Source organism: Acomys minous (genome assembly GCF_964271855.1).
Source record: "Acomys minous genome assembly, chromosome: 3".
Lineage (NCBI taxonomy): Eukaryota > Metazoa > Chordata > Mammalia > Rodentia > Muridae > Acomys > Acomys minous.
The window spans coordinates 104,201,917-104,215,027 of NC_140485.1; the positions used below are offsets into that span (position 1 = coordinate 104,201,917).

A 13,111-nucleotide genomic window follows, 5' to 3' on the forward strand; every position below is an offset into this window, starting at 1 on the left:
GCTGAGCTGGGCAGCGGTGGCGCATGCCTTTAATCCCAGCACTCGGGAGGCAGAGGCAGGCAGATCTCTGTGAGTTTGAGGCCAGCCTGGTCTACAAAGCGAGTCCAGAACAGTCAAGGCTACACAGAGAAACCCTGTCTCAAGAAACCAAAAGAAAGAAAAGTGATGCTTGGTTTTTGTTGTTGTGTTTTTTTTTTAATCCTCTCCTTCAATTTTATTATAGGAATTGAAGAACACACAGGTACACTGTCTGGCCTCAAGAGAAAGCCTGTCTTGAGATAGCAAATGACCCTCAAGCCTAGCTGTACATTAATCTCTCCCAATCTTCTGAGATTCTGGTTCTGCATTGGAATTAGCCCCAGGCTGGCCAACATGACTGTCTCTAATCAGCAGCTGTAAGTGGCATGCACTCTGGAGCGCACCTCATATAGTCTCAGCCTGGAGATGAAGCTCAGCAGTACAGAGCTTGGTCTAGATATGTCTCAATATAGTGACCTGTTTTGTTTTGTTTGATTTCTAGGAAAAAAAAATTATCAAGTATAAATTGACAGCTTTCACCATGTATATATAGATAATGTATGTGATAAAATACTGATTTATGTTTTATATACCAAATTTTCTAGATGGACTCCAAACATACTTTAAGAAGCCTCAGTATTAATGTTTGAAGCCACTGATAGGGACACATATCCTAAGTGTGTCAGAGGGAAAAGAAAACACCACTTTGGATATGAGGTCATGAAGGTGCATCAACTTGCAGGTGTTGACAAACTAGTATTCACAAAGCCAACTCTGGGTGGCTTCCTCAAAATGAGTGTACTTTGGGCTTTATTTGACCATGTTAAATGATTTTCTTCCCTTCAGAAAGAACAGTGAGTTTATGCTTTTGTTTCTCCTCCCCATTCCTAAGGTGTACATGGTGTTCAGATATACAACTTGTTTTTTGCTTTGCTTGTTTGTAGTTGATGAGACAGAGGCTCACTATACTACCTAGACTGGTCTCCAACTTACAGATGTAGGCCCACTTTCTTCCCACTCATTTCTTATTTTTACAATTATTATTATAACAGGGCCTCCTATATACTAGGGTCCTGGCCTGGAGCTCCTGGCCTTTCTACCTCTACTCCCACATGCTAGGACTACAGGCATGCCAAAGACCTCTTTCGTGGCACTTCCCATGGCAGTCACAGTGCTCTGCCTTTCCTCCTGTCTTCAGTGTCACGTAGCAGCTTTCAGACTCTGCTGGGATTACGTCATGTCATCATCTTGAAGAAGAACACAGGCCCTCTTTTACCGCCGGGACATACTAGGACTGTTGATGGTCATGTTAGCTTAACTGTAAAGTATGAAGTTTGGTACTTTTAGATATTGAAAACAACACTAAAACCTGCTAACTTAGGCATAGTAGAAAAAGAATAATTTATCAGCATGTCAACATTTTTTATGGACAATGATGGAAGGTGCTGACACATATTAATTCTTTTTTAAGACTATTAATCTGCTGTTATTAAAAACCAGGGAGGGGCTGGAGAGATGGCTCAGTGGTTAAGAGCAATGTCTGCTCTTCCAGAGGTCCTGAGTTCATTCCGAGCGACTACATGGAGACTCACAGCCATCTATAAAGAGATCTGGTGTCCTCTTCTGGTGTGCAGGCATACATGTATATGTAATAAATGAATAAACATTAAAAGAACAGGGAGAAGGGAAAGTGAAAAATATACTTCAGTTAAAAACATACTTTAAAAAAGAACATATTTCATGTCATGAACAGTTAAAAATACTTTTAAAAAGAATATAGTTCATGTCATGAACAGTTAAAAACATACTTTTAAAAAGAAGACTATATTTTAGGTCATGAAATTCTGGTCACTCTGAAAAACTTCTCTTTGGCAATTCTAAGAAAGAGTTTTCTTGGATGATCCTAAACTGAACTTGGCAATTAAGACCCACAGTGACATTTCTTAATTTTCCCAAAGATACTATAAATTGCATTCCCAATTATCTTCTCAATCTTAACTAAACAAACTAGAAAGCATCCATAAAAAAGAGACGTACTAGCAATCACTTGATGCTTTTAAGGATGGCCTATGAGAGGCCAACTGTTGCTAAGCAGGAACTTTTACTTGGGACGCTGGGCCAACATGTGGTGGGTGAGGAATGCCTGCCAGCCCAACGCTGCATGCTAACAATTCAGAGTCTGGCAATGGATGATGAGGGCGAGAGGTGACCAATGACAACTATGACGTCACATCAGGGGTTTAATTAAATGAGGATTATCTTAATATTTAGTGATATTTTTTCTTAGGGGATTTAGAAAGATGTTCCCATCCAGGTACTAACAGGCAGTTAAAATAATGTACTTTTCCTTATAGTAAGCCAATGAACCGGTTTTTATTTAATTAGTACATTTTTAAGCACCAAGGGGAATAGCTATGTAATTAAAATGTTCTGAGGTACAATATAATTCATTTTTACAACAATCGCATTTTATTTGGGTTTTTATTTCTATCCCAATCAACAAATACATTTAAAAAAATTGGATCGATATCAGGCTGATCAAGGCAAAATTCTTACTCTATGTTATGTGATTTTAATGTTAACAACAATGTCTAAGTGTAGTCTTGTTCATCAAAATTGAGATAAACATATCTGTTGTTTATTTTAAAACACATTAAGAAAATTTGCTAACCAGAGTTATTATTTTTAATTTATTTATTTTCTAGAACAGTTGACTATGAAAAGTCAATAAATTGCTTTCCTTGGGTAGTAAAAAATGAAAATATTAAAGTTTCATAGGAGACATATTGACTCAAACTTTGATCTGTCTAGGAAGGCGCTGGCAGGCTGCATTCCGCTCATAAGTGCATGTGCTGGAGCACAGCTGCAGCCTTGCCCTGCATTCATGAGTGCATGCACTGGAGCACAGCTGCAGCCTTGCCCTGCATTCATGAGTGCATGCGCTGGAGCCCAGCTGCAGCCTTGTCTCACCCACCAATGCGTGAGTGTTTTACAGGACAGCAGCAGAGGCAGTGTCCAACTTTAACGTTTTCATCGTCTACTGCCTGAGAAAGGGTGCTCAGCAGCAACAGGCCTCTTCCAGAAGAAGTGTGCTGACCTCTGTCCTGACATATCAGGACCAAGGGACTCATTTAGGGACACTTGACTCTGTAATCTAATCCTGAAGGGACAAGGTATTAATGGGATTTGATATGAAGATAAATCTCATTGTTTTTCTCCAAAGATAAAGAGAAACGTCTGGAATATTATTTTGAAGCTTAATTTCTGCAATGTTTGTCTACATAAAAGTAAAATAATACTTTTGCAAATTCTTAGGAAAGGGATTCATCTCATGTGTTACAAGTTATGACATTAAAATAGAAAATGTATTTAAACCTTATGAACTTTCACAAATATTTATAATCCTTTTAAGTGAGGCTCCATTGATACTTTAAAAAAATAACCTTTTAACTAAATAAAAATACATTTTGTATTTATTTTCATTTTATGATAATCAACTAGTTAATATTTTTCAAGGCTGTTACCATGCCTTTCAAGGTTAACATTAAAATAATGAATTTTATAGATAAGATGGAAGTCTAGCTTAGCTTCATCATGAAATACACTTATGAAGACAATATGGCAGATGTATGCACATACACAAATGAATGGTTGAAAGTTAGATATTAGTAGTACCCATATGCAAAAAAATTCTTATTGTGTGCCAAACTATATTTTTGTATAAGTTAAAGCGTCAAAGCGGTGTTGTTATGCAAAATCAAAAGTGCAACATGCCTTGTGCACAAACTGTAAGTGCCGCTCACTTACATTGTTGATAGACTTATGCAAAGCTTCACCCAGAGAGTGGCGCTATGAAAAGAGATCACAGAAGAAAGGGGACCGTTCAGAAACCGACTGAGAGAAGGGAGGATTAAAACGGGGAGCGTGAAACACAGGACACTGATTACAACATGCGCACAGAAAACAGTTCTGAGAAGAAATCTGATTTAAGAAGAAATTTAAGACGCAGTGTAAATGATGTGCACATGGTCCCTTACAATTCTCTGAGCATCTGTGGGCCCATCCACTTACCTATGCAGGACACTTAAGGTTAGGGCATGTGCACTGAGTCCAGTGTAAGCATGACGGTTACTGAAAGGCAAAGAAGGTCTATTACTGTTCTAAAGCCCTCTGCATAGCGCAACCTGACCGAGTGCTCAACACAAATGCCTTGGGGAGGTTTCTCCAAAGAGTAGATGACAACCACAAAACCGCCTGTTCTTGTGTTACCACTGCTCTGGGATAGTCATTACCAATTGGGACTATACAGAAAAGATGAAGTGGTCTTATGTCTTTTAAATTCTCTTTTCTAACATAAACTTTATAGACTATGATGCTGTTTTCCAATGTCAAAAGGTTGACAATGAGCTGGCGTGCTGCCTCAGAGGTGGACAGCACTTGCAGCTTTTGTAGGGGATCCAACTTTAAACTCACGTGGTGCTTCACACCATCTGTAACTCCAGTTCCGGGGGATCTGACGCCCACCCTCTTTGGGACTCTGATGGACAAGCACACACACATGGCATATATACAGACATGCAAAGCAGAAGACTCACACACATAAGACAATGCACTTTTTTCTTTTCTTTCTTTCTTTTTTGTTTTTGTTTGGTTTGGTTTTTTGAGACAGATTTTCTCTGTTTAACAGCTCTGCCTGTCCTGGACTTGCTTTGTAGACCAGGCTGGCCTCAAACTCACAGAGATCTGCCTGCCTCTACTTCCCCAGGGGGATTAAAAGTATGCACCACCATCCCTGGTTCAGTTAATACATTTTTAAATGGTTGGTTGACTCAGCCTGGAGGACTGAGCTATGCCAGGGCACTGTTTACAGGAACTCAATAGGGGAAGATCCGACACCTGTGGACCTGGCATTGGAGGTCACTGATGTACAGAGCTCTGAACATCACTAGACAAGCTGGAATCTTTAAAAAGTATGGACTGGATTTTAAAAAGTATGGACTGGATATTAGTGTCCCCAGCTTGCCAACTTTTCTGTTGACATCCCACCATTATGTGGGATGGTATTAGAAAGTGAAACCCGGGGCACAGATTTAGGTCATGGGAGGCAACACTTTCATTATTGGCTACTGCCCTTATAAAAACATTCCCAGTGAGCTTCTTCATACCTTCCACTGTGTGAGAGCATAGATCTGTGAGAGGTGTTTATGTTCAAAAGCTAATATCTATGGCATTCCATCAGTATAGCCCAGGCTAAGACAGGACTATTGGTACCAAGCCGTGGGGTGTTGCTCTAATGGAGAGTTGTGGATGTGGTTTAGGATTAGGTACTTAGGACTAAGTACCACATGGAGGCCGGAGTCTGGGCTGCATACTAGAAAAGCCTGTATTACTAGGAATGGACCTAGTGATAGGGCTCAGAAAGGAACGTAGACAAGTGCAGAGAAGTGTCAATCATTTTAGAGAACACTAAGGGAATGCTGGGGAAATAAAAGATTGGTAGAAATATGGCCTTATAAGGTCTCAGGTGAAGAAGATCTCGGTGCTGTAAACAGGAGGAATGGTTGTCCCTTTCACAAAGACGACACGGCCTTTGCTGACAGTTGCTTCTGTCTTACAGAAAATAGAACTTAAGCAAATAAATTGAATATTGAACTGAAGTGGTTCCAAGAAGTTTCGGAGGTCTGAGCCAGCTGTCATAGTAAAATGCAAGAAGAAAGGTTGGAAAGATGGCTCAGCGGTGAGGAATACTTGGTGTTCTTGCAGAGGACTTGGGTTCATGCACCAGCATGGCTGCTTATAGCCATCCATAATTACACTTTAAGGGGGATCTGAAACCTTCTGATGCTCTTCACTAGCGCTAGGTCTGTATGTGGTGTGCAGATGTATATTTGAGCAAAACACTCATACACATAAAAAAAAATCTAAAAAAAAAAGTTCTAAAGAAGAGATAAACTACTTGAAGATGCAATTGTTAAACAAAAAATAATTAGAATGGAAATATTTTGAAAGCCCCAAGCCTATCCACAGTGTAAATATAAGAAAGCAGGGCTTTAGGACAACACCAAAGCATGCCTGAGGACCACTTGACACAGTAGCATGGCCATCAACCATGGGCTAAGGAGTTCAGCAGTAGCGAGGCACTATTATCTAAGAAGGAAGGCCCTGGGTATGGTGGCACATCCTTAATGCCAGCACTCAAGAGCCACAATCAGGCAGTCTGTCTATTCAAGGCTAGCCTGGTCTACATAGTAAGTTCCAGGACATCCAGAGCTATATAGTGAGACACTGTCTCAAAAAAAAAAAAAAAAAGGAGGAAGAGGAAGAAGGATACTCCTGGTAGTAAATCATTTGTCTCTCTCCTTCGTGTACACAGGACAGACCGTTTGTTTGCCTCACTGTTAGCAAGCCAGAAAGTCTCCACCTAAGGCTGTGGGGCAGAGTTCCAGGGCTTTAGGTGCAGGACAGCTAAGCCAGTTTCTCATTGTCTCTACAAACTGGGGACCTGAGCGACAGTGGCACCAGAGGGCAAAGGAGGAAAGAGCTTGCCAGCTTTTAGACCTCACTGCATCTGCTTGCCCCTTGGGATAGTCCCTTCCTTCCCCAGTGCTCACTTTTAGAAATGGAATGCTCTTATTCTTTTCCCTTCCTTGTATGTGAGGTGCAGGGCTCCTAGTGTGGTGCCATTGGGAGGTGGTAGAGCTTTTGAGAAATGTGGTCTAGTACACAGCCTTCTATCACTGGGGATAAGCCCTTGAAAGGGTGACTGTGAGACCCCCTACTCCCCCATTTCCCCTCTGCTTCCCGGCCCTGAGGTTTTCCTCTATGAAACACTTTCAGCCACTGACATCCTGGCACCACACCAGAGGCCTTAAAAGCAATGGGTCTACTCAAGTATGGCCTGAAATCTCAAAACAAACCTTTCACAAAGCACAAGACAAACCTATTCTCTTACACTGAGAGAAAGCAAATGGTTCCATGGGTTTCCAGGAGAAGAGCCTTTTCCTTCAGCATCCATCAGCATATAACCTGGCTCTGGTCTGATTGGGATGAGATGTCAGATGTTCAACTTTAGGGCTGATGCTGGAAGGAGATGGATGGGTACCCTCTGCATGTGAGGGTTGACATGAATACTGGGGAGCAGGAATGATGAGGTCATAGCCTTCCGTGGAGTAGCATTAGGAAGTGGAGTCTCAGAGTGCTATCCCAGAGTTCCCTTGACCCTTCAGCTACGTGAGGATGTGTGAGAAGAAAGCTGCTTATGAAGCAGTGAGTGGAACCTGCCCAAACAAAACTGCAGCTCCCTGGAACTTAGACTTCCTGGTCTTTGCAGCTATAGGAAATGAACCTCCACTGTCTATTATGGATGTGGTCTACAATAATCTGTTACTTAATACAAGCTAAAACCAAAGAGAATACTAGACAAACGGAGAGCTTCTATGCACAGCATTTCTCAAACATTCCCTATGAGACCCATATCAACCTGTGCCCTACGAAGTCACTGTTTTCAAGGCTATGTTTCTTTGTAGTTTTTGAGGTCAATGAGCGATCATCCGTTCACTGAGTGAATGCAGAGGCTTCAGTGTTAAAAGCTTGTTAAATATGTAATGTGTTTCAAATATGCCATTCTTTTGTTTTGAACTGGGTGGTCCAGGCTAGTCGTGAACTCATGGCACTATTTCCACCTCACCATCTGGAGTGCTGGGCTGCACATGGCATCTACAGGATCTCTTCTTCCAAAGGAGGAGTGTAAAGCAGATTTTGAGATAATTGAGGAAAAGTGAAAGTAATTTTTAACTGCTTCATTTCATTGTAAATTTGCATCACTGTATATAAAAAGGCAATGCTCCTAAGGACTGATCATGGTTCTTGGTTTGCTTTTTGTTTAGCTTTTGTTTGTTTGTTTTTCGAGACAGGGTTTCTCTGTGTAATAGCCCTGGCTGTCTTGGAACTCTCTTTGTAGACCAGGCTGCCCTTGAACTCACAGAGTAAGTTCTGGAATTAAAGGCATGTGCCACCATGCCCAGCTCCATGGCTCTTGTTTTTAACAACTCCTTTTTAACATTTTATTTTATCAACACTTTACTTTGTGAGGGCAAGGGGGCATGGGTGCCATAGCTCTCTGGCAGACGTGAGAGGACAACTGGCAGGATTTCTGTCTTCTGCCGCGATGTGGGTACAAGGATCAAACTCAGGTACCCTAGCTTGGCACCAGGCACCTTCACCTACTGAGCCTCCTGGCAATTCTTCTAAACCTTGGTTTAGTCCTTGCTAAAGCAGGGCAAGGCTTTACTTGCCAGTAATTCCCAAACATACTGGTATGCAAATTCTGAAACCCAAACACCTGGATCCTGGGTCAAGATTAACCACTACTTTTTTTTTCTTTTTTTTTTCTTTTTTTTAAATTTTTTTCTCCTTTATTAATTTATTCTTGTTACATCTCAATGGTTATCCCATCCCTTGTATCCTCCCATTCTTCCCTCCCTCCCATTTTCCCCTTGTTCCCCTCCCCTATGACTGTTCCTGAGGGGGATTACCTCCCCCTGTATATTACCTGACTGGTCTGGGAGATGCCTGCGGGGTTACTGGGTGTGCCTATGGGGGCAATTTTAGATGTTTATGTTAGATGTTTAGATGTTATGAACTTTAGTTCATAAAGGCTCTGATCTGAACAATAGCTTAATCTGTTCATGGGCTGAAGATGTTCATAGAGTAACAGGAGGCGTCGGAACTCTGAAAGGTGGGGCCTACTTAGAGAAGTGGCTCAGACAAGCATGCCTGGCCTGTTTTCTTCCTCCTCTTCTCCTCTGGTTCATGGCTGCGTTCAGCTCTCGCCACCATACTATTGTGCCTTGCAGCACTCCCAAAAGTAATGCACTCAGATCGCCTTCAATAAGCCGTGTGGCAAAGTAAACCTTTCCTCCTTCATGGTTCTGTTGTTGTCTATTTCAGTGGGTGGGGTTTTGTTTTGGTACAGGCATGCGTGGATGTGCCCATGCAAAACTAGGTCAAAGGAGAACATCGGGTGTCCTGCTCTGTCATTCCCAGCTCTGCTTGCTTGGGACAAGGTCTCTCTCTGACCCTGGAGTAGAGCTGGTAGTCAGCAAGCCCTAGTGATCTGTCTGTCTCCACCCCTCACATGTGTTACAGACAACGACACAGGATCATGCTCTGGGTTTTATGTGGGTGCTGGGGATTTGAACTCTGGTCCTCATGCTTGCATAGGAAGCACTGTTACTCACTGAGCCATATCCCCAGACCCCATTTTTTAAAATTAATTTTTAAAATTAGCATCCAAAGTAATAGGTTTCACTGTGACATTACACACATGCACACACACACACACATGTACACATACACACAAACACACTTATACTTTGTTCTGGTTCACGCCCCTCCTCCCTTGTTCTACCTACTTCTCTTGCTGGTCCTTTGCCCCCTTCAGATGTCACTTCATATGTATTCTAGCACCTTTGGCTTTCCCTGCTCCCTTCACTCTTTAGACCTCTTCCTCCCTTCTCATGATCCCCTTGCTGGTTTCATAACACATACACACAGCCACACACACACACACCCCAAAATATATGTTCTGTACATAAGAAAAAAAAATGCCCTGTTTGTCTTTCTGAGACTGGCTAACTGCATATAACAATGGATTCCAGCTCTATCCATGCCATCCATACTATCTGGAAGGCGAATTTAGGTCATGACTATAGATTCCACAGGTGTGTGTCTGAGTGATCAGTTTCCTTAATTTCTCAGCTAATACTCTGAATGAAGATCAATAAATGAGTCATCACTTTGGAACCACAATAAAATCCACATTAAGAGGGAAATAAATGTGATGGCATTTTAGGATAAAAACAGAAAATATGGTCAAGTGCTTTCTTTATAACTTTCTAAATATTATTGTAAAAGAAGAACCTAGATATTTTATTTGTAAATTCTGGTTTATACACTATTCCAGAAAGAACAGCCTGTGCTGGGCAATACTGTAGCCCTTTAAGTTTGGCTTTCTGGCATGTACTTGTAGGCCTGACTATTTGGAAATCTGAGGGATAAAGAGCATTCGAGCCCAGAGTTAAGATCAACCTGGACAACACAGTAAGAATGTACACCATCACCACCACCAACAACAACAACAACGAAAATTTTAAAAATAATCATGGGTTATGAACAGGGGTAAATGAAATACTGAAAGAAAATCGCTGAGGAATAAATGCTGAAGAGATACAAAGAAGAAAAAAGGGGGGAGGAAGACAGAAAAGAAAAAAGAAACAAGGATGGCCTCTGACAACTTAAAGCAAGTGACACTACAAGGACAACAAAGGCAGGGCCAGAAAGGGGGCTCAGCAGGTCAGGGTGTCCGCACTGCGCCTGGCATGGGAGTTCAATCTCTGGAACCCACGTGGCGGAAGGAGAGAACAGGGTTGTGCAAGTTGTTCTCCGACGTGCACACATGCACAACGCACACGGGTGCACACACACAAAGAAATAACATGCAATACAAACAAATTTAGAGAAAAATGATGGGGAAAGTGGTGAGATTTCTTTATACCACGAACCCAGTCCTGAAAGTGTGTGTGTTCAATACTTTCTGGCTGGAAAATATCAGAAAGGCTTTAGGGATGGCGTCCATTTTACTATATAACTGAACCAACCGCATCTTGCTGGGCGCAGAATGCGATAGAAGGATGGGGCTCTCTACCCAGGAAAATCTACCCTCAGCTCCGTAAATACGAATGTAAAAGCAGTATACAGAAGGCCACTAGGAAGCCATCCAAGAGTGATGCCAGCTTCTAGTCAGAATTGTTTCCTCCCTCTTATTTCAAAGATTTCAAATGATTGAGCGTGCATGCATGCACACACACACACACTCATACACACACACACACACACACACACACACAAATACACACACACACACACACACACTCTCTCTCTCTCTCTCTCTCTTGCTTTTCAGAGCTTCATTATAAATTACAGAAACCAGATACAAACTGGCAGGCTTCAAGCATTCCTGAAACATCAATACATGTTTCTGCATGCATAAACATGAGCTCACAGAAAGCCTATTTTGAATTCTATTTTGAAAATCTTCATAATCTTAAACAGAAAGTAAAAAACTAAGATATCAGTAGGTTTTAGGCACTAAATTTGGAGTTGTTTCATGCCCACATTCTGCCCCAGCTTGGTGATGAACACAGGCAGGTCTATTTAATTCCTGGTTTTCTGGATCTGTCCTTGTTTGGTGGTGCACACAGTCAGTCTATTTAATTACTAGTGTATAAGCATTTTGCTTTCTTGATGATGCATACAGCTGGGTCTAGTTAATTATGATTTGCCAGGATCTACCCTTGCTTAATGATGCACACAGTCAGTCTATTTAATTATGGTTTACCAGGATCTACTCTTGCTTAGTGATGCACATGATCAGTATATTTAATTATGGTTTACCAGCATTTTCCTTGCTTGATGATGCATACAGCTAGGTCTATTTAATTACAGTTTACCAGGATCTACCCTTGCTTGGTGATGCACACAGTCAGTCTATTTATTTACGGTTTACCAGGATCTACTCTTGCTTAGCGATACACACAGTCAGTTTATTTAATTTATGGTTTACCAGGATCTACCCTTGCTTGGTGATACATATAGTTGTGTCTAGTTAATTACTAGTTTACCAGGAGAGTGTAAAAATGCCTATAAAGTCAGAAGTTGTATAAATAAGTGAAATATACAAATTATTTTAATTATAGTTATAAATGTTCTGGAAATAAAATAGATCTAGAAATACTACCACTTTTTGTTTATGCTGTACTCTCCTAGTAGTTAAAGTATAAACCCACAAGAGAAACAGACACAGATTGCTCACTTGGGTAAATATTTTTAGGAAGTCAAGACACTGCCAATCAATATCTTGTGTTGCCCAGATGGCATCTCAGGGCTAGAAACAAAATGACTTTCACATTTTCAAACACGAGCTGACTTTCCCACGTAAAGGCTATGTGTTCTGCTCAAATGTCAATGTAAAAAGTTACAAATTCTTCTCAGAATTTGGGATCACATACACAACAGACTTGGTTAGCACAATGGTTCATATGAGTAGGTCTCTGGTTCTAAGCATTTCAGTTAGCTCTATGCACAATAAAGCACAGTGAGTGAGCATGCAGTAGGCTGGCTCTCCACCTGGAAAGCGCTGAGGAAGGGAAGTCCCCGAGCTGCGAGCTGCCGCCAACTCTTACCCACCTGGTTCAAGAGGTCTTCAACTTTCTTCTGCCACGAATCCCTGGCGGCATTTTTCTCTCGCTCTTTCAACTGCAACAGTTGAGACATCGCAGACTTTTTATCCTCTTCGTGTTGCAGCCTTAACTCCTGGCGAAGTTTAGAGCACTCTTGTCTGTAATACAACATAGGCGTTTGCTTTGTGAAGAGAGTTGCTTCCCTCAGTAAATGTCCTCTAGGGACTCACGGGTTTTCTAAAAGCACCTTTAATCCTCAGGTCTGTGAGTACTCAGCGTCACTGGGTTAACTCACAGGAAACCAGTAACTTAACCAACACCACCTCTCAGTCTACCATTGGCAGAACAGGCACGAGAGCAAGAGAGCCTTCCAAGTTCGAGTTACTTCTCTACCTGTTTTTAATATTCAAGAAAATTACATTTAAAAAGTGGATCTGAATTCAAACAGGAAAAAAAAACCCTCTAAATTCTCTGCATTTAATCAAGAGAAAAATTAACTTTACAACGCTGCTAGCACATCTCTTATGGAGGCTACAACAGGAGTGCTTCCTGCACTGAGGCCACACTGCAGAGCCCAGTGTACCTAAGATTTTCAGTCCACTTGATCTCGAGGTCGTGGGCCATCCTGTCCACCTTCAGCTTCTCTTCCTCCTTCATGGCAGTGAGAGTTTCCTCGTGCTTGTGCCGCTCTTGCTCTAGCTCAGCCTGAGGGACAGATAGAGAAGTGAAGAGCGGTCTCCACAAACACAGACAGAAGAAAAGCACAATTATACAGACAATGGCCAACCCTCGGAGCGGCTATTAACAACGCTAGCTAGGAGAATGAGTCAAGCTAGTTCAACAAAGTACATGGA

The 13,111-nt window shown here is 41.6% G+C and overlaps 1 protein-coding gene across 10 annotated transcripts in view; it reads right to left on the reverse strand.

Annotated features, from left to right (window-relative positions):
- FAM184A (family with sequence similarity 184 member A) overlaps positions 1-13,111 on the reverse strand; it is a 113,654-nt gene that overhangs the window by 30,558 nt on the left and 69,985 nt on the right. For 7 of the 10 annotated variants that reach the window (XR_014778283.1, XM_084777308.1, XM_084777306.1 and 4 more), the window contains exons 8-10: positions 12,841-12,962; positions 12,265-12,415; positions 3,826-3,867 (exon numbers count right to left, since the gene is read on the reverse strand). Coding sequence is in view for 9 of the 10 variants with exons in the window: in XM_084777308.1 (XP_084633434.1) it covers positions 3,826-3,867; positions 12,265-12,415; positions 12,841-12,962 (315 nt within the window). In the remaining variant the exon portion in view is untranslated. The remainder of the gene's footprint in view (positions 1-3,825; positions 3,868-12,264; positions 12,416-12,840; positions 12,963-13,111) is intronic. The other 3 variants (XM_084777309.1, XM_084777307.1, XM_084777304.1) reach the window with 1 other exon arrangement.